General features: G+C 36.8%; 3 protein-coding genes and 2 pseudogenes across 3 annotated transcripts; 1 reads left to right on the forward strand and 4 right to left on the reverse strand.

Annotated features, from left to right (window-relative positions):
- The first annotated feature begins 418 nt into the window (after nt 1-418).
- On the forward strand, nt 419-3481 carry LOC120203868 (EIN3-binding F-box protein 1-like). The gene is made up of 2 exons (XM_039204027.1): nt 419-706; nt 1546-3481. The coding sequence occupies exons 1-2, from the start codon at nt 682-684 to the stop codon at nt 3456-3458; spliced, it is 1938 nt and encodes a 645-aa protein (XP_039059958.1). The 5' UTR covers nt 419-681; the 3' UTR covers nt 3459-3481.
- A 1411-nt stretch (nt 3482-4892) lies between these two features.
- On the reverse strand, nt 4893-8014 carry LOC120203869 (annotated as a pseudogene).
- Nucleotides 8015-10597: 2583 nt separating this feature from the next.
- On the reverse strand, nt 10598-13598 carry LOC120203867 (G-type lectin S-receptor-like serine/threonine-protein kinase SD2-5). The gene has a single exon (XM_039204026.1). It carries the CDS (start codon nt 12949-12951, stop codon nt 10609-10611), a length of 2343 nt encoding a protein of 780 aa, XP_039059957.1. The 5' UTR covers nt 12952-13598; the 3' UTR covers nt 10598-10608.
- Nucleotides 13599-18155: 4557 nt separating this feature from the next.
- LOC120203864 lies at nt 18156-20330 on the reverse strand. The gene is made up of 4 exons (XM_039204025.1): nt 19993-20330; nt 19789-19903; nt 19447-19561; nt 18156-19263 (listed from the first exon to the last, which is right to left on the reverse strand). The coding sequence occupies exons 1-4, from the start codon at nt 20091-20093 to the stop codon at nt 18392-18394; spliced, it is 1203 nt and encodes a 400-aa protein (XP_039059956.1). The 5' UTR covers nt 20094-20330; the 3' UTR covers nt 18156-18391.
- Nucleotides 20331-22413: 2083 nt separating this feature from the next.
- LOC120203870 lies at nt 22414-24728 on the reverse strand (annotated as a pseudogene).
- Between the last annotated feature and the right edge of the window lie 528 nt (nt 24729-25256).

The raw sequence follows: 25256 nt of genomic DNA on the forward strand, positions 1-25256 counted from the left end.
TACCTAAATTTTCAATATTTTTCAAAACTTATCTTTAAATTTTGAACAAAGGTAAAAAAATGAAACAAAAACTAAAGTTTTGATGGAGGTGTATTAAAATGTAACAAAAATGAAATGTTAGATATGATTTTAAAACATATTAAAAGTTCAAATATTAAAATGAATTAAAACTAATAATTTATATATTAAACACATAATTTATCCAAATAATGATAATGAAAAAGAAAAATGCAGCAAAAGGCGGCATTGAAAACTGAGAAATGGAGTAAGAGGAGAGAGATAACGTTCTACGAAGGAAACGGCGAAGCTTTGCCACTTTTTTAGCGCAAATTCATTGCATTTGGGTTTTTTTTTAATGTGAATTGTCCCTTATACCCAAAGCTTATCTCCCTCCCTCTTGTTATCTAAAAGCCAATCCTTTTGCCAGACATCTTTCATTGCTCTTCCTTCACACTTTGCATTTTCCGTTCTCTCTCTCTCTCTCTCTCTCTTTTACCCTAGTTGATAGGGTTTCCATGTCCTTCTAGCTCCAATCCATCTCATGCATCTGTGTCTTCGAGCTACATACGTTGAAGTCTTGGTTTTCATCCTTGCTGGGTCTCTCCTTCTTCTTTCCTTGGAGGGTTTTTGGGCGGCGAACGGTGCAGATTTCACCTCCCGGGGTTTTTTTGAGCTGTACCCATGTCGAAGATCTTTCATTTTAGTGGTAAATTCTCCATCTTTGCTAGTTTTGTAGCTTAGGGTACTGATCTTTATTATTATCGTGATATAGTTGATGATTTTTCCAATCTTATTCTACAAAGAAGGGATTTTTTTTGTTTGGTACGTGGTCGAGTAGGAAAAGGTTGGATGAGCTACTAAGTTCCTTACTTAAGGGCAGGGTTCGATCCTGTATTTGAGAATGGAGCAAATTGGATTGCTAGAGCTCAATTCTGCTGTACTTGATCTTGATTAGTTGTTCAATTAATCGGATATCAGTGATTAATTCAAAAAATATTGGATTTTGATTCTTGGTTGTGAAATAGTTGATTCGGGTTGATCAAGGAGAAGAACTCAGTTGGCCTTGGGGTTTTTCTATTTGTTGATTTTGTTTCTTTAAAAACCCAAGGTTGTGAAGTAGTTCTAGTAATAGATCAGGCGCCCTTAGAACTAATCCCCTTTTTTCTCTCTTATAAATTGTCTTTGTTGTTTAATTTATAGGAGATTTTGATGTTATAGAGGAGTTGTGGGTGCTTTCTTTAGCCGGATCTGTTTGTGTTTTATGCTTCTTTCAAGTTGAGAACTATACAAGTGTTTTGGTTGTAGATTCGGATCTGTGGAGGTTTATATGCCTTTCTTTTCAGCTGTAGGTTGTTTGGTCTGAAATATATGGTTCTCTTGAGACTATTTCTAGGAAAATATTTAGGATTTGCCTTATGGGGCTCTGTGTGAAGCTTTGGAGTCAAAATTTTGGCCTCTTAGAAAATATTCATTGGTTCCTTTCAACATGTTAGATTACTCTGGTAGACTTAGCTGTTCTCATCAATTATTTTTCTTGGTTTTCAGGAACTGATGATTTTTTCCCCGGGGTTTCGATCTACCCAAACCCCAAGGAGTCTAGTCTTCTTTTGTCCCTTGGACGTCATGTGGATGTTTATTTTCCCTCTCGCAAGAGATCCCGCATTAGTGCTCCTTTTGTTTTCTCTGGAGAGATATTTGAGCAGAAGAGGCCATCAGTCGAGGTTCTCCCTGATGAATGCTTATTCGAGATCTTCAGACGGATACCTGGAGGCAAAGAGAGGAGTGCCTGCGCCTGTGTTTCCAAGCGCTGGCTTACACTTGTTAGCAACATCCGCAGAGATGAAATCAGTGACAACAAGACCACTGGAGCCTTGAATTTCAAGGGTGTTGATTCTGAGATTGAAGATCAGGATGTTGAGGGAGGTGGATATCTCTCTAGGAGTTTGGAAGGGAAGAAAGCAACAGATGTTAGACTTGCTGCTATTGCTGTTGGAACTGCTACTCGTGGAGGATTGGGCAAGCTCTTCATTAGAGGAAACAATTCCAGTCGTGGAGTGACCACTGTTGGTCTTAGAGCCATTTCACGTGGATGCCCTTCTCTAAGAGTTCTTTCCTTGTGGAATTTGTCTTCTGTTGGGGATGAAGGTCTGCATGTGATTGCTGATGGGTGTCACCAGCTACAGAAGCTCGACCTTTGCCAGTGTCCTGCTATCACTAATGAGTCTTTGCTAGCCATTTCAAAGGGCTGCCCTGATTTGACTGATCTGACCATTGAAGGTTGTGCAAACATTGGAAATGAAGGTATCCAGGCTGTAGCACGCTGCTGTCCAAATCTAAAGTTTATTTCAATCAAAGATTGCCCCCATGTTGGAGATCAAGGAATTGCAAGCCTGTTGACATCAGCTTCATATTCCCTCACAAAAGTAAAGCTTATGGCCTTGAACATCACCGATGTCTCTCTTGCCGTTATTGGACACTATGGCAAGGCAGTGACCGACCTTTCTCTCACTAGCCTTCCAAATGTCAGTGAGAAGGGATTCTGGGTAATGGGTAATGGGCATGGGTTACAGAAATTGAAGTCTTTCACTGTTAAAGCCTGCCTTGGAGTGACAGATCTCGGACTTGAAGCTGTTGGAAAGGGTTGCCCAAATTTGAAGCGGTTCTGCCTCAGCAAATGTGCTCTCTTGTCTGATAACGGGTTGGTGTCTTTTTCCAAAGCAGCGGGTTCACTAGAGAGCTTGGAACTGGAGGAGTGCCACAGGGTCACCCATTTTGGGTTTTTTGGTTCCCTTTTGAACTGTGGTCCAAAGTTCAAGGCTGTTTCTATTGTGAACTGCTTGGGTATTAGGGACCTAAACTTGCGATTGCCTCTATCCCGTTGTGAATCGCTTCGATCCCTGTCCATCCGTAACTGCCCTGGTTTTGGTGATGCTAACTTGGCTGCATTGGGGAAGTTGTGCCCTCAACTGCAAAATCTGGAGTTGTCTGGGCTTCATGGGATAACAGATGTTGGGTTTCTCCCATTGCTCGAGAGTTGCGAGGCTGGTTTGGTGAAGGTTAATCTCAATGATTGTCTCAATTTGAGTGACAAAGCTGTTTGCAAGATGGCTGATTCACATGGGTGGACACTAGAGATGCTTAATCTTGATGGTTGTTGTAAGCTCAGTGATGTCAGCTTGATTGCAATTGCAGAGAACTGTCAGTTGATCAGTGAGCTAGGCGTCTCCAAGTGTGCAATTACTGACTCGGGAATCATAGCTCTTGCACGTTCTAGCCTGATAAATCTGCAGATCCTATCCGTCGCCGGTTGCACTATGGTCTCAGACAAAAGCCTGCCATCAATTGGAAAATTGGGTCAGACCCTCTTGGGGTTAAACCTGCAGCAATGCAAGGGGGTCAGCAGTGGTGCAATCGACCTGCTTGTGGAACAGCTATGGAGGTGTGATATCCTTTTCTGAACAATATCGAAGTATGGGATTATCACCGACATGGGAAGAAGCTCAAGTATAGCCTTTGAGAGTAGCCAGAAGTTTTACGTAGTTTTTGGGTCCATCAGCTATGGGTCTTCCTTGGTCCCGAGCTCAGTCAATCAGTCCCGTTTTTCAGGAATACGGCCATTGTCCTTAACTTTTTTGCAGGTTTCGTTTCATCAGAGACCTGTTACCAGGTTTTGACATCCCAATATAGGGTGTAGGTTTCTTCATGGCCAAACTTACCTGAGAATATTGTTGCTGCTGGGTTCCGGCTCTTAGGGTATCTTTTCTTTATTTTTAAAAGGTTTCAGCTTGCTGGGTTTTTGCTTAGCTTTGTTCATTTCTGCTCGGGCTAAGCTTGTCGTACTGTTATGGTCCTGGTCCGACTCTCGCGTGATGGTCGGGTCCTTTTGTTTTCCTCAATGGCGGATCGAAAACCTTGAGTCATCTAGTTTTATGGTTTGCATTCGGCGGTTTGGAGCAAGTTTGGTGTCCAAGCTTTCATGGGCTTTGGCTATGGCAGCCAGTTTATATAGTCTGCCATGACAACTCTTGAGGTTGTTTTTTTTTCCTTGTTTTTACCAAAGCCCTACTGTTGCTGGTTCCATTTGCTCTGAACTTGTAGTTTGTGACCAATCTCAACTCAAATCCGCCATTGGAAGTCTTGTATGTTTCTGTTGCCATAATCAATAAGAACTGTGCATGTAAGAATTGATTATTGCTCCTTCCATTTCAAGTTCCTAAGAATTCTGCTGTTTGTGAATGTTCCGTTCCAACTTAGTGCTCCAAGCATTTTTTAAAGGAAAAAAAAAAGCTATAAATTTATTTAGATGATGATCACAAGGCAACAAAAGAAGAAAAAATCTAGTGTTGTTGGAGACAGCATCCAATAAAGTGGAAACACAATCTTTCTTTTGTCAACTGTAATTCAGCATCTCAATTATTTCAAAGGTGGATTCCAGCTAGTCTTTAAATACTCGATTGCATCATCTCCAAATGCTACTACTGTTTGAGATAAATAAACGTAAAATAACTGTTGATTGATCATCTTTGTCGAGTCATAAGAGAATAAGGGAAAGCCCCCTTACCTGGGGCCTTATATCGTGCTCCCAATGATTTAATTTGTGTAAACTACGTATTCGGCATTTAAATTATAAGTTTTAATCCGTTTTAATACCTAAACTTTCAATTTATTTTTATAAATTAATGTTAAATTTTGAATGAGTGTATTAAAATGAAATAAAAACTAAATTTTAGGTATGAATTTGAAAAAAATGAAAGTTTGATATTAAAAATCTGAACCATCCTTCAAATAAATAATTGGATTCAATGCATTTGTAACTTGGGAAAAGTCTGGTTCCAAATAGTCTCTATTACTTAATTACCTCAGAAATTATGTAAAATATCCACTTCATATATTCAATAAGCCATCCTAAAAAAATCATAAAATAGGACAAATAGGCAGTAAAGGAGGATTGACATACAGTTGGGGGAAACAAGAATGAATGAATCCGAACAAAAAGCCCAGCAACCTCTGCAAAGCTGACAGAATATTGGTGAAAACATCATTAACACATAATGATATAGAATTTTCATGCCTTGATTCATCAATTAAATTCAGTCTTTAGACACACATCCTTGCTTACGCAGAACGAGATCGAGAGCTTTGTATATGAACATCCGCTTCAAATCACTGCCAATGCTTAGTGATCACTGCCTCCTGCTGTTGGAGTGGAGATAATTCCTTGTTTTTCACTTCAGATGAGGCTGAGGCTATCTTTCCCTCGGTAGTCGCCTTGGATGCAGACTCTGATAGCTGATTGGATGCCTCGGATATATTTTCCTCATTTGTTGCACTGGGCAAACTAGTCTTCTGAGAAGTCAGTTCGGGAAGTGATTTCCGTTGCGGCTTTTTCAAATGGACAAGAGAAATTACTTTGGCAGAGATAGTCGGAGATGCTTTCTCATCCAAACTTAAACGGCCAAAATGAAGGCCACTATTACTGTTGCCATCGGAATCCAAAGAAGTGCTTTTTCTTCTATCGAGCTTTGGAGATTTAGCTCTTGTTGATGGTATCTGTGCATCAAGGCAATAGAAAATAGACCAATGTAGAGAATATATTTTGAAACTCAATGCCTGCCATATCTGTGCACCTGTGCATGTTCAGAATTTCAGCCCAACCTTACCCTACCCAAAAGAAAAAAAGAATAAAGAGCAAAATGATGAATAAACATGCCATTGTATTAAAATTGAAATACTGATAAATTTTCTCATGCAAATTTCTATATTGAAATGATCATCTAGTTTTTTATTCATCATAAAATTCAACTAACCTTCATTAATTCCACCTTCGGAGGTGGAGGTTCCTGATAGAAGCTTGGCAATGGAGTCGCTTTAAAGTTCAAACTCTTCCTAAACGTTTTAATCTCAGCTTCCTGAGTTTCCTGGAAGAAAATTGAAGTATTATTATGACAAAAAAGATTGAATTCTGGATCATAAACCATCTGATTCACAAAATAACACCTTGGACTTAGCTTGAAAGTTGCTCTTTTCTACCTCCCTTGCATGAATCTTCTCCTCAAGTTTAGTGTAGAACTGCACAGTACAATGTTGAAGAGTTAAAAAAATTTGCTGCAAGAATAAACAATATATCTTTAGAACATAAAGCACCAACCTCTTTCCTTTTCTCACCCCGTTCATCACACTTGAAACTGAAATCATAATTTGGAAGAGTACCAACCCTATGAGGTTTGGCATCAGTTGAAGTGAGACTTCTATGAAGCAATTAAGGATGAAAATAAACATGGTGAATTGAGACATAGAAGCCTATAGAATGCAGTGCAAATGAAAATCAATTGTCAACATGTTTCAATCCACAGTCCCAGTCAGAAAGTAAAAAAAAAATCAAACTATAATGGATACGAGGACTCTGAGCCTGTTTCAGATTTAGTAATAGGCCCTTTCTTGAGAGGTTTCAGCTTGGATCTCTCCCTGTAATTCAATAGAACAGTTAAAAAATGTCGGCAGAAAAATCTGTCATCATCTAGCAATAATGTTTCATGGGAAAATATACAGATAAAAGGTAACCACTATGAAGTTCCTTATTCAGTTGGTTAACAAAATCAATAACAAGGGTAAAAAAAGCTGCGTGAAAGAAATGTAAAGCTAAGAAATTGAAACATTAGCATGATTAGCACATACGTAGTTCCTTCAGAGAAAGCTGCATCAGAGACGTTAGAATGCTGTCAAGAGAGAAGAAAAGAAATGTTCAAAAGGCAGGAACAATGATTGAAAAAAGAAAGAGGAAAACAATCAGAAAATGCTAACAACTCTAACCTTAGATGCATTGGCTTGTCTTTCATTAAATAGTTAATTTTTATGAGGAGGTTTAGGGCCTGAATTTGTAGCAACAGAATCGCCATTAGAAGATGTTAATGTCATCTCTGTACCTTTTCCATCTTTCTTTTTCTTCTCCAAAGCTGAATGAACATTTTTGGGACCCAATGGCTTCTCATTCTTGGTCTTTCCTTGAACCTTCTGAGGTTTGGATTGATTCACATTATCCTTTATTTCTCCTTCCTACAATTACAGAAACATTCATGAATATGATATCAAGCTAATGGTAATTAATAAAAGCACTTGCATAATCAGACTTTTAATACCTCGGAATCAATCAAGCCTCTGCTTTCCACCAAGTCACTGGATCGTTCTGTAGCTTCCTCGGTTGCTCCATTGTCATCTGCGCCATTCTGCAAATAAATTTCATTGATTTCCTCAGCATTCCCAGTCACATTATCTGAACCACTATCATCCCCAGGCACCCAAAGTTGCGGATGAACACCATTTTGCTGGGCAGTTTCATGCCCAAACGAAGACAAATTATTTTCTGAATCCATCACACTGTCGAAAACAAAACAAACAAAAATGTAAGCCTAATTTAAAATTTCTCAAACCCTTAGAGCAGTACAAATTCAACATTTGTTAATTTTAATTGGTCTATGTTACCCACGTCCATCAACTCCAAACTCATAAAGGATAAATATGGCTCCAATTGGTTAACGCTTTTCCTTTTCCAAGAGATCAAATATGGATATTCGTAAAATACCTAACGCGTCTATAATATTCATTGTTGCTATAACATTCAAGGAAAACGCGCAAAAAGAACACTAAATTAGATCTATCACTTGCAAATAAATTTGTAAACGAAACGCGAAATGAAAACACGCTTTGAATTTTTAGGCGGAATCGAAATTGGCTTTAAGCCAAAGCTCCGACGAACACAGAGATCTCCAACGCCACCAAAAAACTAACACGTTCCACTTCACTTAATCTACTTTTACCAAATAACACTAAATCCCTCGGTCTTTCTTAGGAAACAAACAAACAAGAAATTCAGAAAACAAAAGAAAGTTGGACAGGTTTTCTTTCTTACCTCGTAAAGAGAGCAATGAATCAATCCATGAAGCCAAGAAGAAGAGTAACGAGAGAAATTAGTAAAAGAAAATGCCAAGGTTCTGAGCAAAAGATAGTAAATGTTAAAGGATCTAAGCCCCTCAGTCTTTCTCCACTGTTTCAAATCCATTTCAAAGGGAAAATCGCACTCCCCCGTTAAAATACGTTAATTATAGCCAATTATAGTTAAATTCTTGAATAAAAAAATATTATAGTTAAACTCTTGGCTTAACTAACATAATCAGCTAAATGATTAAGCCAAGTTAGGCCTATGAACGAACCGGACGACGAATCAAAGTATGTTTATGTTCGTTCGTTTAACTTTAATCGAAAAAACTAACAAACCAAACAATTAAATGAACATAATTTCTTGTTCAGTTCGTTCATTAAAAAATTTAGTTTGTTCGTGTTCGTTCATGTCCGTTCGTTTAAATGATAAATAAACACAAATGAACAAATGTAAATAAACATAAATGAACGAACATAAAATTATTTGAGTTTATATTTGAGAATAGATTTTTTATTTTCAAATAATTTTAGGATTTATATTTTTTAATTGATTTGAGTATTTTTCTTATCTAGGTTTAAAATTAATTAAATTAAAAAATATTAATGGGTTTAAGCTTAAAATTTATTAAATCCTAATATTTCAACGGGTCTTGAGAACATAAACGAACATAAATGAACAAACATAAACGAACAGATTATCGAACATTCACAAATAGAAATGTATAAGCGAACCTTTTGTTTGTGTTCTTCCATTTAATTAAACGAACATAAAATCTTGTTCATGTTCGCTCGTCCAAGTGACCTCTGTGTTAAAGGAATTGTTGTTATTCCTGAAGATCCGGGTTCGAGCATTATAGATGTAAGGGTATGAGCGGTCAATATCGAAAGGTTTAGAATTATCTTCAAATAAATGTTGTCTTATACTTACCCCAGATTAATCAAAAATAAATAAATAAACGAATATAAACGAACTTCCCGCTGAACAGTTCACGAGCGGTTCATTAAACATTCAATTCGTTTACATGCCTAATCCAGGTTTAAGACAAGATAAAGGTTTCGGTTATGCTTGGTTTTTCTAATTAATAATAGGTAAAATGACATAAGAGGCCCCCTGAACTTTAAAAAAGAAAACCCAATGTGCTCATATCCTTCTTTTTAGATCAATTTAGCGTTCAACTTGGCCCTCCAACTCACAAAATAACTCAATGTGACCTTTTGACTCTGTTTAATATTGTTATAAATGGGAAAATTACACATTCATCCTCAACTATCTTGTTTCTCCCATTTTAATCATGAAATTTTAAAATTTTCAATTTTAATCCCTCAATTTGCTCATACTTTAATCGTCATGACTTATTTTATTAATATTTATGTATGATGTGACATTCATTATTCTTATTTTATTAATATATGATTAAAATAATATTAATTAAATTAAAATTTCAAAATTGTGATTAAATTAATTACCATAAAATTTTTAAATCAAATGGGGTTTATTTAAACTTTTCTATGAAAAGTTCATCTTGTTATTCATCAGTTTTTGGAAAACCCAATTCCCGGTTATATTTCGTCGCGTCAACCGCCGCTCACCAATAACTGAGAAGAGAAAGTTAGTCTTTTATGAGAGTTTATAATTTTGAAATTTTAATTTAATTATAATTTTAGAAATATTTTTTATTTAAATATACTTTTAAAATTTTAATTTAATTAATATTATTTTATTTTTATATTAATAAAATACGAATAATGAATGCCACATCATACACAAATATTGATAAAATAAGTCATGATGATTAAAATATGAGCAATTTGAGGGATCAAAATTGAAAACTTTTTAAGTTTAGTGACTAAAATGGGAGAAATAAGATAGTTGAGTGATGAATGATGTAATTTTTCTATTTATAATATCTTTAAACAGAGTTAAAGCGTCACATTGAGTTATTTTGTGAGTTGGAGGGCCAAATTAAACACTAAAAATATGATGTTGGGATGCTTGATGTGTCACATCAACACAAAGTAACGGAGATGTTGGTCAACGACGGAAAACGTTAGTCAAAGGGCTATATTGAATTCTTTTTTCGAGTTTGAGGGTCATATTATTATAAAAAAGGACATAACCACATTGTTTTTTTTAAGTTTAGGGGACTCTGAAGTCTTTTTGCCTTAATAATATTAGGGTAAAGTACAAGGTTAGTACTTAAACTATCAATTTTAGTTCGTTTTAATACATAAACTTTTTTTTAACATCATACCTAAAATTTAGTTTTTGTTTCATTTTAGTATCTCATTCATAATCTAACGTTAATTTTTGGGAAAATTTTGAAAATTTTGATGTTAAAACGGACTAAAACTGATAGTTTATGTACCAATTGAGTTAAATTTTTAAAATGAAACAAAAACTAAACGCTAGGTATAATTTTAAAGAAATTGAAAGTTTAGGTATTAAAACGAATCAAAACTTATAGTGTAGATACTACATGCGTATTTGATCCATAATATTATTATCAATTATAATTATTTTCAGTCACCATTGTCAGCGGCCAAACTAGGAGAGTTGTAATTACCACTAACTCACTAAGGCTTAATTTGTATTACTATTATAGCTAATGGCTGATATTACAAAAAAAAAATCGAATGATAATCTAATAAATATACAGGCGGTTTAAGTGATTGTTATCTTGGACCAGAAAGCCGTACAGATGAAAGGTAAGCATCACTATTGCAGTCCGATGGTGCTGAGGCCGAGGCCGAGGCCGTTGATGTCCCGTCTCCGCTCATTGTCATCGATTTGAAGAAACCCGAATAAAGACGAGATCCTAATGGAGACGACATTGGTGGGTTAGGGACTGGAGAGAGACCTTCTAGCATTTGAATGACTTTTGTCATTGATGGCCTTAGATGCATGTCTTCTTGTATGCACCATAATGCAACTTTGATTGCAGTATAAACTCTCTCGTCTTCGCCTTCTATGGTCAGCCTCGAATCGAGGATGTCCGTCAGCTTCCCTTCGTCTAACATCTTGAAAGCATAGGATGGAAAGTAAGATTTCTCAGAAGATTCTCCCGGATCGAAGTTTTTTCTTCCGCCGATGATTTCTAGTAGCAGCATTCCGTAGCTGTAGACGTCGCTCTTCTCTGATATGGCGTAGTTCGTGATCCACTCAGGTGCAAGGTACCCTCTGGTGCCCCTTAGAGTGGTGAAAACATGGCTTTGCTCTCGAGTCATTAGCTTTGCCAGGCCGAAATCGGAGACTTTGGCTACAAAATTGTCGTCGAGCAATACGTTCTCTGGCTTAATGTCGCAATGCACAATCTTTGCATCGCAGTCTTCATGGAGATAAGCTAGCCCTTTAGCTGTTCCTATTGCAATATTGAATCTTGTTCCCCAATCCACCAGGGCATCTCCGGTGTTTCTCTTGAATATCCATCTTTCTAAGGAACCATTCGCCATGTATTCATAAGCAAGAAGTCGATAGTTTCCTTCGGCACAAAAGCCTTTCAATCTCACCAGGTGGACGTGATGGATACTGCCGATGATACCAACTTCGGCTCGGAATTCTTTCTTCCCTTGACCGATGTTTTCCAGTTTCTTCACGGCAACTTGAGTTCCATCCGGAAGAGTTCCTCTGTATACCGAGCCAAACCCTCCATGCCCGAGCTTAACCGAGAAGTTATCCGTGGCAGTCCGAAGATTGTCGTAAGTGAAACGAGTAGGCATCCCGGTTAACGTCTCCAAGAAGTTATCCTCCTCCGACGTATCATCAGGAGATCCCGGCATATTCTTCTTTTTATTGTAGTATCGATGTGCCACAAAGATTAAGCCCAAAATGACTAGAACCGTAGCAACAGCTATAATCACGACATATGGGAAGCTTTTTTTGCCGCCTCCATCCCCCGCAGCACCATTTCCATTGCTCGACATTTTGACGAAAACAACTAAACCAGGTCCCTGTTTAGAGTTTTGGAAGCTGCCAATCTGGTCGAAAAGGAAGCAATTCCTCGAGCTGTTATCGTACAACATAGCCACACAAGAACAACGATTCGAGCAGGATTCTTTGCAACCACTCATATCGGTTTTCGACGATGGGGAAACGTAGTTGACCGCAGAATAATCGAGCCCAGTTCCGGCATCTACAAGGCTTACAGATTCCCTTCCCAGACTACAAGGAGAGTCGATACCTGTTCCGCATGAGCCGGATCTAAGCGTCAGCGGTGACGGACACACGCAAGAAGTTCCTGAACAAAGATGATATGGGTCACAAGCTTTTGGTATGCTACAAGGATCATCCGGGATCTTAATCGATTCCGGGGATCCTTTAGCATGGAGATTGAAGAAAAATATAAAGCCATCACTCCCCAACACTGCAATCCAAGTGGCATTTGCATCAGCAGGATCCGAGATTCTAAACTGCCACAACAACGCTTTGTTATCATCAAACAAACTCCATGAATTTCCATCAATGGATGCTGAAATGACCTTTCCACCATTTTTATTAATGTTCCTCCGTGTGTCCTTCCCCATGGACCAATACGGCTGCGGAGTCGAGTAACCGACCGAAAGCATCATGTCGCCGGACAAGATTTCGAGAATATAGCTAAAGTTGCCGGAGTTAGTAGGCTCGCTCACAAGTCTCATTCCTTGTCTAAATTCTTGGTTCGAAATAAGGGTATTGGAAGGATGAGCAAAACTCTGCCAGATTAACGTGCCATCATTCCCTTGCACAACCAAGTTCCCTGAATCCAACAACACCATCGCTGAAACTCCTTTGCCGCCGGTATTCGTCGTCCAAACGACTTTCCTTCCTTTCCGCAACGACACGTCGCCGTTCTTGTCGAACTCGAAGGGATCCGACATCGAAACAGGGGAATTCCTGTTAGCAGTCCAGATCACTTGTTTGGTCTCCATGTGCATCACAACAAGGACAAACAATGTGACATCCGAGGTAGTTCTAAGGCCTAAACCAAATGCCGAGTCGTTAGATAGAAGAAAAAAGCCATTCTTGTCGATCCAATTCATTTGAGTTCCTTCAAAACCCGGCTCAACAGATTTCGAAGAGGAAAAGGGTAGACAGTGCAAAAAATCTCAGCAAACGAACATAACCCTCACTTCCCATTAGAAAACTCCCCGGTTGAGAATCAAAATAACCCAGAAAGAAAGAAGAAAATATGTAGAAAATAAAAACAGGGCTTCTAGGCAAGCATAATTTCTGGGTTCCGGGAAATCAAAAGAAAAAAAGTAATCATAAAGTCGAAGAAAGACCAGCTTATAGGATAGGATCGAAAGAAATGAAGAGAATCAGAAATGGGAAAGACAAGTTGGCAAGTGATGGGCACTCCTCATTTGACCATGAAATGGAACGTACAAAAAGTCCCGACCGACTAGAATCGATGGATGCTCTTCACCTGGCCATGAAAGGAATCCTTTTTTTTTTTGGTTGCTGGATACAGCATTAAAACGAGAAGCAAACCCAGAACTCCCCTATTTACATAAGCAACTAATTATGAAGGAGACACTGAAGATGAAAGAAGAGGGGTAGCTCGCAGCCACTCACCACGTTTTGTTGAATGAGATTTGAATAAACAAGTGGATTTGCGTACATGGGTCTCTGGCTTATTCCTAAATCTGTTTCTGCTTCTGTCACGGAGTTGAAGAGAGATCTGAGCTCCCTTAAAAGCTGTTTTATTTTTTTTTCTAAAATTTATTTTTTATTGTCTTAATTATAAAATAAGTGTCATGATTATATTAATTTTCACTGTTAAAACTTTTTTTAATTATTAAAGTGTTTAACATTATAAACATTATCATTTTAGATGTTCGGAATGTAATGATCATTAAAAATATTATATTTATTTTAAAAAATTATTTTTCTATTACAAAAAACTTCAAATCCCTAAAAATTTAAAATCTCTTAACCTTACTCTAACCTTTCTTACCGGCGACGACGACGACGATCTTCCTAGTTGGTTGTTGTCTCTCTTATCATCATGCGTGTCGTTAGAGTATCTGGGTGTTGCGAATTTAAGGATTTGAGTTTGTTTGAGACATGAATTTGGGTTACAACCTTGTCATTTCCTTCGTCGAAGACGCGACGTTTACGATCATGTTTGGCTTGTTGTAGGATTGAGGCCCGATCGAACTTAAACGACGATCGATGTGGGTTTAGGAAATGAAGTTTTCAAATCTTTTAGGGTTCTTTTTAAGTTTTTTTAAAAGCTTGACTTTTTTTTTAAATATATAATTTTATTTTTTTAATAATTTTTTAAGAATTATCAAAACATGACATGCACAACTTAACGGTCGTTATGACTCGAGCACCTAAAGTAGTAATATTTATAATATTAGATCCTTGGATGATTAAAAAAAATGTATGAGCACCTAAAGTCGGGTCGAGTCAGAATTTTTTACATTAAACTCGAACCCGACTCAAACTCACATTTTTTTTAAAATAAAAATCTGATCCGATCGACTGTCCCCAAACATATCCATTTGATTTATTATTTAAAAAAAGACACGTGTGCAAAGATTGAAGAGGGATTGGGGCATTTGGTTTGTTTGTTTGTATTAAATTGAACGAGGAGGAGTTGGGTGGTGCGTGAGTGGTGAAAGGGAGTTAAATGACAATACCCCATCGGGACATTATTTTATTGCCGAGTGGGTTCTAAAGGCAAAGGTGTTAATCGGTCTGGTTCGATATTTATATCTCTTGAATTAGGTCAGGTCGAATCAGGTCTCAAATAAATTTAAGAGTATAAAAATTATTCGAATTCAGATTAAATTTCAAAGGATAAATTACATAAATGATAGTTTAATTATTAAAAAAAACTTAAATTTATTTTGATTTTGAACCTCAAGATTTTTGAAAAATATTTTTATAGTTAGAATCTTAAAAAAATATCTTTAGGTACAAAGTCTTGAAAAAAACTTATATACCTCTAGCAAAATCACAACGTTTTAACATGATCTTTAATTTACTTAAGTGATTCGTCATAATTAAAATAAATTAGTGACATATATATCTACGAGACCTATAAACTTACAAGTAATCATAATAATCTTAACGTCTGATAAGTATTACTGTAAAATCTCTCGATAAGACTTAAACAAGGGATATAAGATCATTCCCCGCTTATTCCATTATCCTTTTATTTATGGTAAGAACACATGATTTAAATACTCGTCAATAATCAAACGATTATCAATTGCGATTTTCGTCTAAATTATAATGAATGACATACCAACGGTCGATATTACACATTTATTCATGTTAACAGATTATTTATTTAAATGATAACATTCAATTTATTTTCCTTTAAAAATTAATATAATTATATATTTGATCTTTATTATTTATATCTTATGAATTCGATCTTAATTTTAATTTAATAGTGGTATTAAAAATAATAATTTAAAAATGAAATGATTTTAAATAATTTTTGAATTAATGACCTGCTCCAGACTCTCTGGTTTTTTTCTTCTTTTAGGAAGCAAATATTTGTAGGCCATATCCAATTATCCATGCCTCGTGAATTAGAACACATCACGTGCAATTGCATATAAATACAAGTCACGAACTTTATTCTATTGCAACTTGGCATGTTGTAATTGTCACATGACCAAAAGTTTATGTATATATTAAAGATGGATAGAGCGAATGGAGGTCATCGTCATAGGCGAATGCAAAACTTTATGTTAAGGGTTTAATTTGAATTTATAAAAATTTTAAGGGGACGGAATTAAACTTAAAAAATTATTGGGAGACAAAAACAAATTTTCAATAGAAAAAAATCTAAAACTATATGATGATTTTAAATTTTCAAGGGCGGAACCGTCTCCATCCGCTCCCACCAAAGTCCATCCCTAGTTCAATGATAGTTTCCATTGAGAATATGTTGTCTTTAGGTTTAAATAAATTCCAAATGAAAACCCACTTAGTAAAAACTAAGCAAATTCGGTGGTTAAGAGATTTATTGTTATTTATTGAATTTTCAAGTTTGAGCACCATACATATTAGGAATACGAGCGTTCAATGTCAAATAATTTAAAATATTTGAATAAATATTACATTATATTTACCTCAGGTTTATAAAAAAGATTTAACCATAGGTTAAACAAAATGCAATGAAACATTGAATAATAACTATCATGTTATTGAATAATAACTATCATGTTAATGTTGTGAAATGTCATATCAACACTTTGAATCGCTACGGTAATATTATAATGGTCAATGATGAAAATTGTCATGTTTTTAAAAAAAATTAAAAGTTTAAGTACTAAAACGGATAAAAATGATAATTTAGGTATTTAACACATTAAGTTTTTAATAATGACGTACTAAAATAAAATGAAAACTAAACATTAAAATATATTTAAAAAAAATTTGAAAAGTTCAAATACTAAAACACATAAAAACTGATAGTTTATAATTTACCTTAAATCTTACAAACAACTGTATCTATATTATATGTGTATTATCAATGATTAAAAAAATCATGAACAAATGTTATTCTTATCTCATATTGTTTAAAAATAATAGACAAAAGGGCATAAGAGGTCCATGTACTTTGGGGAAAAGAAAAAACTAATGTGTCATGTTATTTTTTTTCTCTCAATGTGATCATTTGATCAACGTTTTTCGTCGTTGAACGTTATAGTACTGACATGGTGATCCACGATGCTGACGTGACAGTCTATCTTTCATTTTTGAGTTACCAATTTAGACAATATGTCATTGTCATCCGCCATGTTAATCTGCCACCTTAGACTATCATGTTAACAATGTAAATTGTCACGTCAACACTGTGAACTGTCACATCAACATCGTAACAACTAATGATGGAAAAGCATTGGTCAAAGGACCGCGTTGGTTTATTTTATGAGTCGGAGGATCACATTGAGAGAAAAAATAATACAAATATCACATTAATTTTTTCTTCTTCAAATTACAGGGACCTTTGATGCCTTTTAACCAAAATAGTAATAAAATAAAATTTTATTTTTGTATAAAATGACTATGAATTTCTTCTCGAATTTGAACTAAATTTAGTCTGAGTGTGACATGAGCCAAGTGGCCTCAGTCATAAAAAAAAAATCGTCGTTATTCCTAACCACCTGCCATGGATGCATACGAGATATTCATGTCGACATGACATCATAACATGATGTTCGTCTAACACAAAGATACGTATTACATAAATGCAAAAATGTGATACCGATGAGGGTCGCAGTTGATAAAGGCTTTTGCTTGGTTTGAAAGAAAGACTTTTTGATAACCCTTTTGAAAAAGAAAGGTTTTTTGCTCAAAAGCAATGCATAAGGTTATCCTATAAACCTTTTGAAACTTTCAACTAGTTGTATGAAATTATTGGATATTTTTTTAGTTTTTGAATACTTTTAGTCCTTATATGAAGATTCAATCCTTAAATTGTGATGGTTCTAAAGTATGATAAATTAAGCATTTAATACATAAATTATCAACTTTGATATGTTTTAATATTTAACTTCTAATTTTTTAAAACCATAATTAATATTTAATTTTTTTTATTTTAGTACCACCGTTAAAAAATTAACACGTTTAGTACATAAACTATTAATTTTAGAATATTTTAATACCTAAATTTGTATTTTTTTTTCAAAACTTATGGTTAAATTTTAAACGGTGTATTAAAATAAAACAAAAACTGATATTTTTAGTGACGGTTTTAAAATGAAACAAAAGCTAAACTTTATGTATGATTTTGAAAAAAATTAAAATTTAAATACTAAAACAGTAAAAATTGATAGTTTAAATACTAAACGTGTAGTTTACACTTTAAAGTATGTTATTTTTCTCCTTGGACCATTTAGAGACTATTTTTCATCAACAGAAAGGTTGTGAAACTTGATGAAACCAAGATAGAAAAAAAGAGATTAGTATCTGAACCCACTACCTAATCCAAAACGCAAAACGGGAAAAAATGTCACTCAGTAGTTAAGGAGGGATGATTGTTATCTCGAGAGATTTCGGTTTAGTACGTAGTCTGTAGAGGTGTTTGAACATTCATTATTAAATGATTGTCTTTTAAACGTATACTACTTTATAATCACGTCACGCTAAGCGGAATCAATCACACAAAAAAGCCTATGGCTAAGTTTATATTCTCATTCTTTTTGCAGTTAACTGTTTTTCAGGGGTGAGTTTTTACCAAATGTATATTGGAGCAGACAGATGGAAAGGTGTATTAAGAGTGAACATGATACACCTATATTTCTACAAGCAGTACGATATGGTTCATGCGTCTCTTCGGTCGTTTTGTTGGCGATTCCCTCATCGAACTGAACTCGTTCGAGTATAGCAGCTCAAACGATTCTTGCAACATTTTAACTCACAACTTTAACTCGAAAAGAAGGCAAAAAAGGGAAAGAGCTTCAGTAGCACATACTCACCAAGACAGTGCCAATGGTCTTAAGGAACAGTCTAGGATCCTACACGCTTCATTCTTCCGGTTAAATCGCAGCAAGGAGGCTTTGGCGGCAAACAAAATTGCTGATTGACTGGTGGACCGTAAACTGTCTTTCGTTTGCTCAATGTTGTTGCATCTACATTCATGTGTCCACCTTCAACGCTCCATTCGTTTGAGGATGAGCTCAAGGGGGCATCTCCGTTGCTCCTTGGAAAGGATGATAAACTTTTATCAATTGGTGGTGTCAGATGATTGAACTTGTTCCACTCCAGAAAGGTGGAACCACTTTTTTCGATTTCCTTGGGCCGACTGTTTCCAGCACTCAGGCAAGGTGATGAAAGAGGGCCCAACCGCAACGATAGATCACAGGAAATTTCGTGTTGATTGGTAGACGTATTTGTAACACCAGTGTGGTTCATCTTATTTGAAGAGTCCACATCAGGAGAGAAGATGTTAAGAATTACACCCGTCTCAGCGGGATCTACTGTGTTAGAGAGTGACTTCGGGGAGATTCCATAGCTATGCTGCAGTTCTTCAACTTTAACGAGGTTCCCATAGAAAAGAGGATAAACCGAAAACATACTTGTAGCACGCTTCTCCTCATTACTAGGAAGAGGACCGTTCTTAGATGGAAAAGAAAACTTGTCAGTGGTTCGGTCACCGTTCTGAGCAACATGTTTCTGAACTCCAGTGCCTATATGTGCCACATTCATGGTTGAATGTCTCATGAAGCTGGAATAACTAGCCATGCAGTGTGAATTAGTCAAGAGATTTCCTTGAGTAGTGTTCTCTGCTTCTTGAACGCCCGGGTTAAGGTAACACCTCGGACTGCAATTTCGTTGGCTCCTCAAAGTTCTTCTTGCAGTGCAGCCCAAATTAAGAGCAGCTAACCAACAACAATATATATATATATATATATTAAATCTCAGAAAAAAGGGTAAATTCTCTAACCAACGGCAAATTAAGTGCTCTTCATAATTAAAGCCAGAAACAAAGAACCAATAGTAAAGATGCATTATTTGGCTTCAATTTCAAACAGAGAAAATTAGGCACAAAATTGACAGAGTACCTTCAATACAAGGTTGAAGAAACTCTCCAGTTTCGGTACTCTCATCACGTCTAATGATCGTGTTAATGGCATCATTGGTTCGATCCCAGAGGGTTTTAATGTCCATGTACTCAGCCTATGCAATAATTAGAACGCAGAAAATATGAGCTTGACATAATCAATCCCATCCCATTCCCTAGAGAAGATGAGAATACTATAAAAATGTGAAAGTTTTAACTCATCAATTGGCAAAACAACATAAAATATCATGATCAAGGCGTACCTTTTCAGCAAAACTTAACATGGCACAGCAGATGAGGAGAAACAGTGCTAAATTTCAACAAAAAAAGTGCAGAAATTTACCTCGGAATTGGCTTTAGAATACAAAATTTCTTCTGCTTTTAAGACAACAACAGGGAGCTTCTCTTGCCACTCCTTGTTCTTCTTTGTTGCTGAGCTATGAATCTCATTTACAACTCTAAAAAGGTTCAAGTACATATAAAAAGTAGTAGTGAGAAACTAAGACTACCAAATAGAAATACGTACAAATCAAGAGAGGGGAAAGACCTGAAAATTTCTTGAATGAGAGAACCTCTCATGGGTTGGTGTTTATCACTGTGCCAAGCTCTTCTCTCGCAGACATAAGGTCTTGGACCAGGTCTAGGCATCTTCAATGATTCCTTTTACTGAAGAAGAAAGAATAGGGAAAAGAAAAAGCCCTTTGCTTCTTCAAAGGCTTTGCCTCTGTCAAGGCCACCAGGCTCTATAGAAACTTGTTGTGTAGCTCTATTCAAAGCTTATGCTTTTTGGTTTTCCTTTTGCATACACCGACCCCCATATACAAAATACAGCACTGTAGCAAACGAAAAAACATTAAGCAGCAAAGGGGGGGGGGGGAGGGAGAAATAAAAGATAATGGGGGGGGGCTTCCTTTTTCTTTCTCTTCTGTCAGAAGCTCAATCATTTCAATTGATGAGTTTTGGTGTGTCCCCCATCCATCCACATGCCTGTTTCCCCCATCCCCAAGAGTCTCTCTCTCTCTCTATACCTTTTTTTCTATAAAAAACATTTCTTTCCAATTGTTTATTATTTTGGCTGCCTTTTTACTACAATATCTTCTTGTCCTGACCATACATTCAAAACCTACAATGGGTAGTGGTGATGGGGTTGAAGATACATACATACATGTTTTGAGGTTTCATACAATACATCGTATTGTGTTTAGGGTAAGATAAATGAGTTTGCTGAAAGGAATATGAGAGCAAATTGGTAAAGGAACCAAAGAGTAATAAACAATGGAACCCACATTGTAAAAAAGGATGAGAAGATTGGTGTTAACTTTAAAATTGGGTGATGAATGTCTCTGTTGCTGTAGCAAATGCACCTTCCATTTTTAGCTCAGTACTTGATGGTAGCATTTACTGCCATCAACACTTGTCGGCTCGATCCACTCCAATCCATAGCCACTTTCGCTTGGATCCTTTAAATGGATTACTATTACTAAAAAGGTTTATAAGTTAGAAAACTTATCTCATTTCAATGTTCTAGTTTATATTAAAAATGGTATTTATGAATCACTCATTAATTAAATAAAGCTGTTGGTACTCATACGACCCCATCTAATTTTTCAGGGTAAACTACGTAATTAATAACTAAATTATCAATTATGTCTATTTTAGCACCTATACTTTTAATTTTTTAAAATCATACTTAAATTTTAATTTTTGTTTTATTTTAGTACCCACCGTGTACATAAACTTTTAATTTTTTCAAGATCATACTTAAAGTTTAGTTTTTGTTTCATTTTAGTACCCACCGTTAAAAGCTTAACGCATTTAATACATAAACTATCAATTTTGGCTCGTTTTAGTACATAAACATTCAAATTTTTTTTGGATAAGTAGAATTTTATTTATCCAAAAGGAAGCAGCAAACTGCTACAGAAAAAACAAGGCAAACTGCCTAAACCAGTCCCCAATTTAAACATAACCTCCTATTAACATCATCCACCCTATTCATAAAACATCTATACAATTTAATTCTAACAGCCTCTCTAATTCTATTTACAATTACCTCAGTCAAACGAATCAAACCCCTAAAATGCTTGTGATTACGTTCCTCCCAGAGAAAGTAAACAAAACCAATCCACGTCAGCTTAAGGATATGAACAAGAAGGATATTCGAAATCAACCAGCACAGGGCATCATCCCAGCTATTTAGCGTCTGAGGTTGGAGATCACACTCTCGCAGAATAACATTCCATATCTCCCTTGCACAGGAGCATTCCAAATAAACAGATGGTTACGAGTTTCCATATTACCAGCACACAGTCCGCATACATTATCATTCCCTATGCCAAATCGAGTTAATCTATATTTGATTGGCAATCTATCTAGAATCACCATCCATGCAACAATAGATAATTTAGGGATATGAGATGGAAACCATATGAGTCTATGCCATGCAACTTTGTCTCTTCTAGCATGAATGCCAAATCCAGCCACCTTTGATCTGTGGCCAGATAACAACCGAGCTAAACAGCCTCCTAGCCTCATCCCTCAATTTTTTTCAAAATTTAATCTTAAATTTTGAATATGGTACTAAAATGAAATAAAAACTAAATTTTAGATATGATTTCAAAAATTTTAAAAGTTTAAATACTAAAACGAATCAAAATTGATAGTTTAGGTATCAAATGGTAATTTACCCCTTTTTTATCAAAGTGTAATGAGCCCAGCCCAAAAAGCTCGTATCTGGATTCGAAAGTTAACTCCATTAGGCCTGGCTGTACGAAATAGACCCAACAGGGGCTGCTCAAATCGCATCGCATCGCATTGTTTTCCTTTTCCTTTTTTGTATTAAAGTGTTTCGAAGATGGGAGTGATTCAACTGAGTTGCAGTGAAAGGGAATGTTGATTTTAAAAAATCAACATTATACGAACAGTGAGGGAAAGAAAAATAGTTTTGGTTAATCAAGCCCGAATAACATTGAGCTGTTTCAAAAGTCTTAGGCGACGAAAATACAATAAAGATATGAATGTCAATAACATTCCAATATTTGATCCTATCCCGGCTTTTGTGCAGAGCATTGAGGAACAACATCATATAATCTCAAAACAAATGCCAAAAAAGGGGAAAGAAGAACTAGAAAAGAAGATAACAAATGCAGGCAATGAACCATTCATGTGGAAAAATCAGTAAGGAGTGTAGTAATACCCAGGTGGTGGCACCGTTCCGTTAACGGGCGGCATTCCATAAGGCATTACCGGCATTTGTCCAGGTCCATAATATCCGGGATTAGGGTTAATCTTAGCCAAACTAGCTTGACCTTGCATTCCATTCTTTGCATATTGCTGCCATACCTGCTGTTCCTGGACAAGCAGATGTTGCTTCTTTTCCATGTCGGCCATTTGCACATATGAAGGAGGTGGAATGGTCAATGACGCAGCAAATGGGTCTTGATTGAAGTTCTGAACCGTCCCATCTGGTGCAGGAAGAGCTAAAACCTGTGTCTTTCCTGGCATTGGCAATGCCACACTACTGGCACTCCCACCACTCAAGTGAGCAGTGCTGACCTGCTGCCTTACCATTCCCTGATCATACATGCCATTCAACAATAATGGATCAAGCCCACCACCCAAAGCTGCCTTTTGCCTCGATAAATTACTAGCTGACTCAACCAAAGCCAATTCCCAATCTGCCTTCCCTGGCTCAGCAGCCGGGGTTTGCCAAGCAGAAGTCACTTCAGGCTGCCCATTTGATGGGAAAGCTTCCCATGATCCATTATTAGCTGCAGGACCATTAAACAAAGCCAAAGCCAATTTGTTTCCCTGATCATCAGCTGTAACACCGTCATCCCTCAAATCCACTAGATCTTTTTGCGGTTCTGGAGGTTTAACAGGCTCCGGCTCTGGAGGTGGTGATGGAGTGTAATTCTCAGGTGGAGGTAGCGCCTTTATTTCATTCATATCTGGCTCAGGCTCCTCCTCTTTAGGTGGAGAAGAAGCTCCTTCCCTGGACTCTCTGGTCTCTTAGCCCTATCCCTCAAAACTCCTCCGTGTCAAACAACTTACCCGTATCCTCTGCACCTCAGGATACTCTGATGATCTAGCCACACCCATATCCTTGCAAAAATTATAAAATGCAACCAACTCATCAATCTGCTTTGCTGCACTGGCATATGCATCAAACGCCTTAACACAATCAGGGTACTCCATATCAAAAAATCTATCGAGCAACACAGCCAAAACCTCACAAATATCCGCATATAACTGAAACTCTCTTTCACCACAGGATACAAAGCAATCAAGATCATCCTACTATTCTTAGCCAATCCTGTAGGCTGACAAGACAAGAACCGATCCAACAACCTCTGCAAATGACCCATCTTCCCGAAAATCCTCTCAGGCTTCATTTCCCTCAATGGGGTCACAGTTTGCTTCTCCTCTCTCCCATCTCTCTTGACTGCCTCACTCGTATCACCATAAGACCTCGTTCTCCTGGTCATCCCATAATTTCCATACTCATTATTATCACCTCTGAAATCTCCATAATCATACTCGTGCTGCCTTGGTAGTGGTGGTAACAGGAAATTGTCTCTTCCACTGTATCTATCATCACCATTTCCATATCTACTACCCCCAGCACCACTTCCACCGCTGCCGCTTTTCCTATCGAAAAGTATCAATTCAAGCCTTTGATCTAAATACATAGAATAGGTTCTTACAAAAGCAGAATGATCCCAAGAACTCGAGTGAGCCTCGTCTCTAAAATCCGACATATTCAACAATCTCGTACCTTTCCTCGTAGCATACAAGATCTCTTCTTGAAACACCGGATCTCCATCATTCATCAGCCTGTGAACAAGCACCAGTGCTTTAAGTGCCACGATCCAGTCGCGTGTCTTCCCTAACCGTTTTGACACCGCTGACACACAAGCGTTCACGTATCCGCGTGAGTACGAGGTCAATTCAAGATCTCCCGTAGTATTTCTCGTCTGCAGGATCGTCGTCGTGGCTCGTTGCTTTCACGACAGCCACCTCGAGGTCCGGCGCCATGTTACTCGCTACCTTGGCTATTCCAATGCTCGTTTGGTCTTTAACAGTCCCGATGGCTTTCCGAATCGTACTGGACATCTTTACCGTTTGATTTCAACCGAACTCAGCCCCCTTTCTTCTTTCCAAACTGATCCAACGGTGAGTTTACTTAAATTTTCAGCTTTCAACTCCAAAAGCAAAAAAACTAAACAAATTTTAACCAACTCTAATTAAGATTAATCAGACCATTAAAGAAGTCTAAACATGAACGAGGAAAATGTTATTTTAAATAAATATACCTTCTAGATCTGCAATGCAAGGAAATAAGACCGGTAAGTCAAAACGGCGACGGATCAGTTGATTTTTTTTAAAGCGAAGAAAATCGGCGATGGATTCTTCAACGTAAGAAGAAGCGGTGCGGCGGAGCGGAGGAGTGGCGACGTGGAGAGATCGGGGCCTTTCAGATGGATGGAATGAAAGAGATCTGGCTGTTATCTCGGCATCATGTCTCGTCTAGTCTCTCGTGGGTTGAACTTCTGTTCACCGACCGAAAAAATGGAAAGAGAGAGAGAGAGATTGGGTTTTGATTAGATGCTTTGCGGGACTTATTTAAATATGCAATTTGCACAAGTGTCTACTACGCGTACTGTTTACGGTGATGCCGACATTTTTCTCTGGACAGTGGGCGGGGGATTTGTTTATATTCTATTTTTGGTTTTCTATGAATTCTAAATTGGTTAAATCATTAAGGTGCTTAATGTTGAACCATTTAGCATTCGGTTTAGCATTTACTTT

The sequence above is a fragment of the Hibiscus syriacus genome, unplaced genomic scaffold (assembly GCF_006381635.1).
Source record: "Hibiscus syriacus cultivar Baekdansim isolate YM2019G1 unplaced genomic scaffold, ASM638163v2 tig00010473_pilon, whole genome shotgun sequence".
NCBI classification, from domain to species: domain Eukaryota; kingdom Viridiplantae; phylum Streptophyta; class Magnoliopsida; order Malvales; family Malvaceae; genus Hibiscus; species Hibiscus syriacus.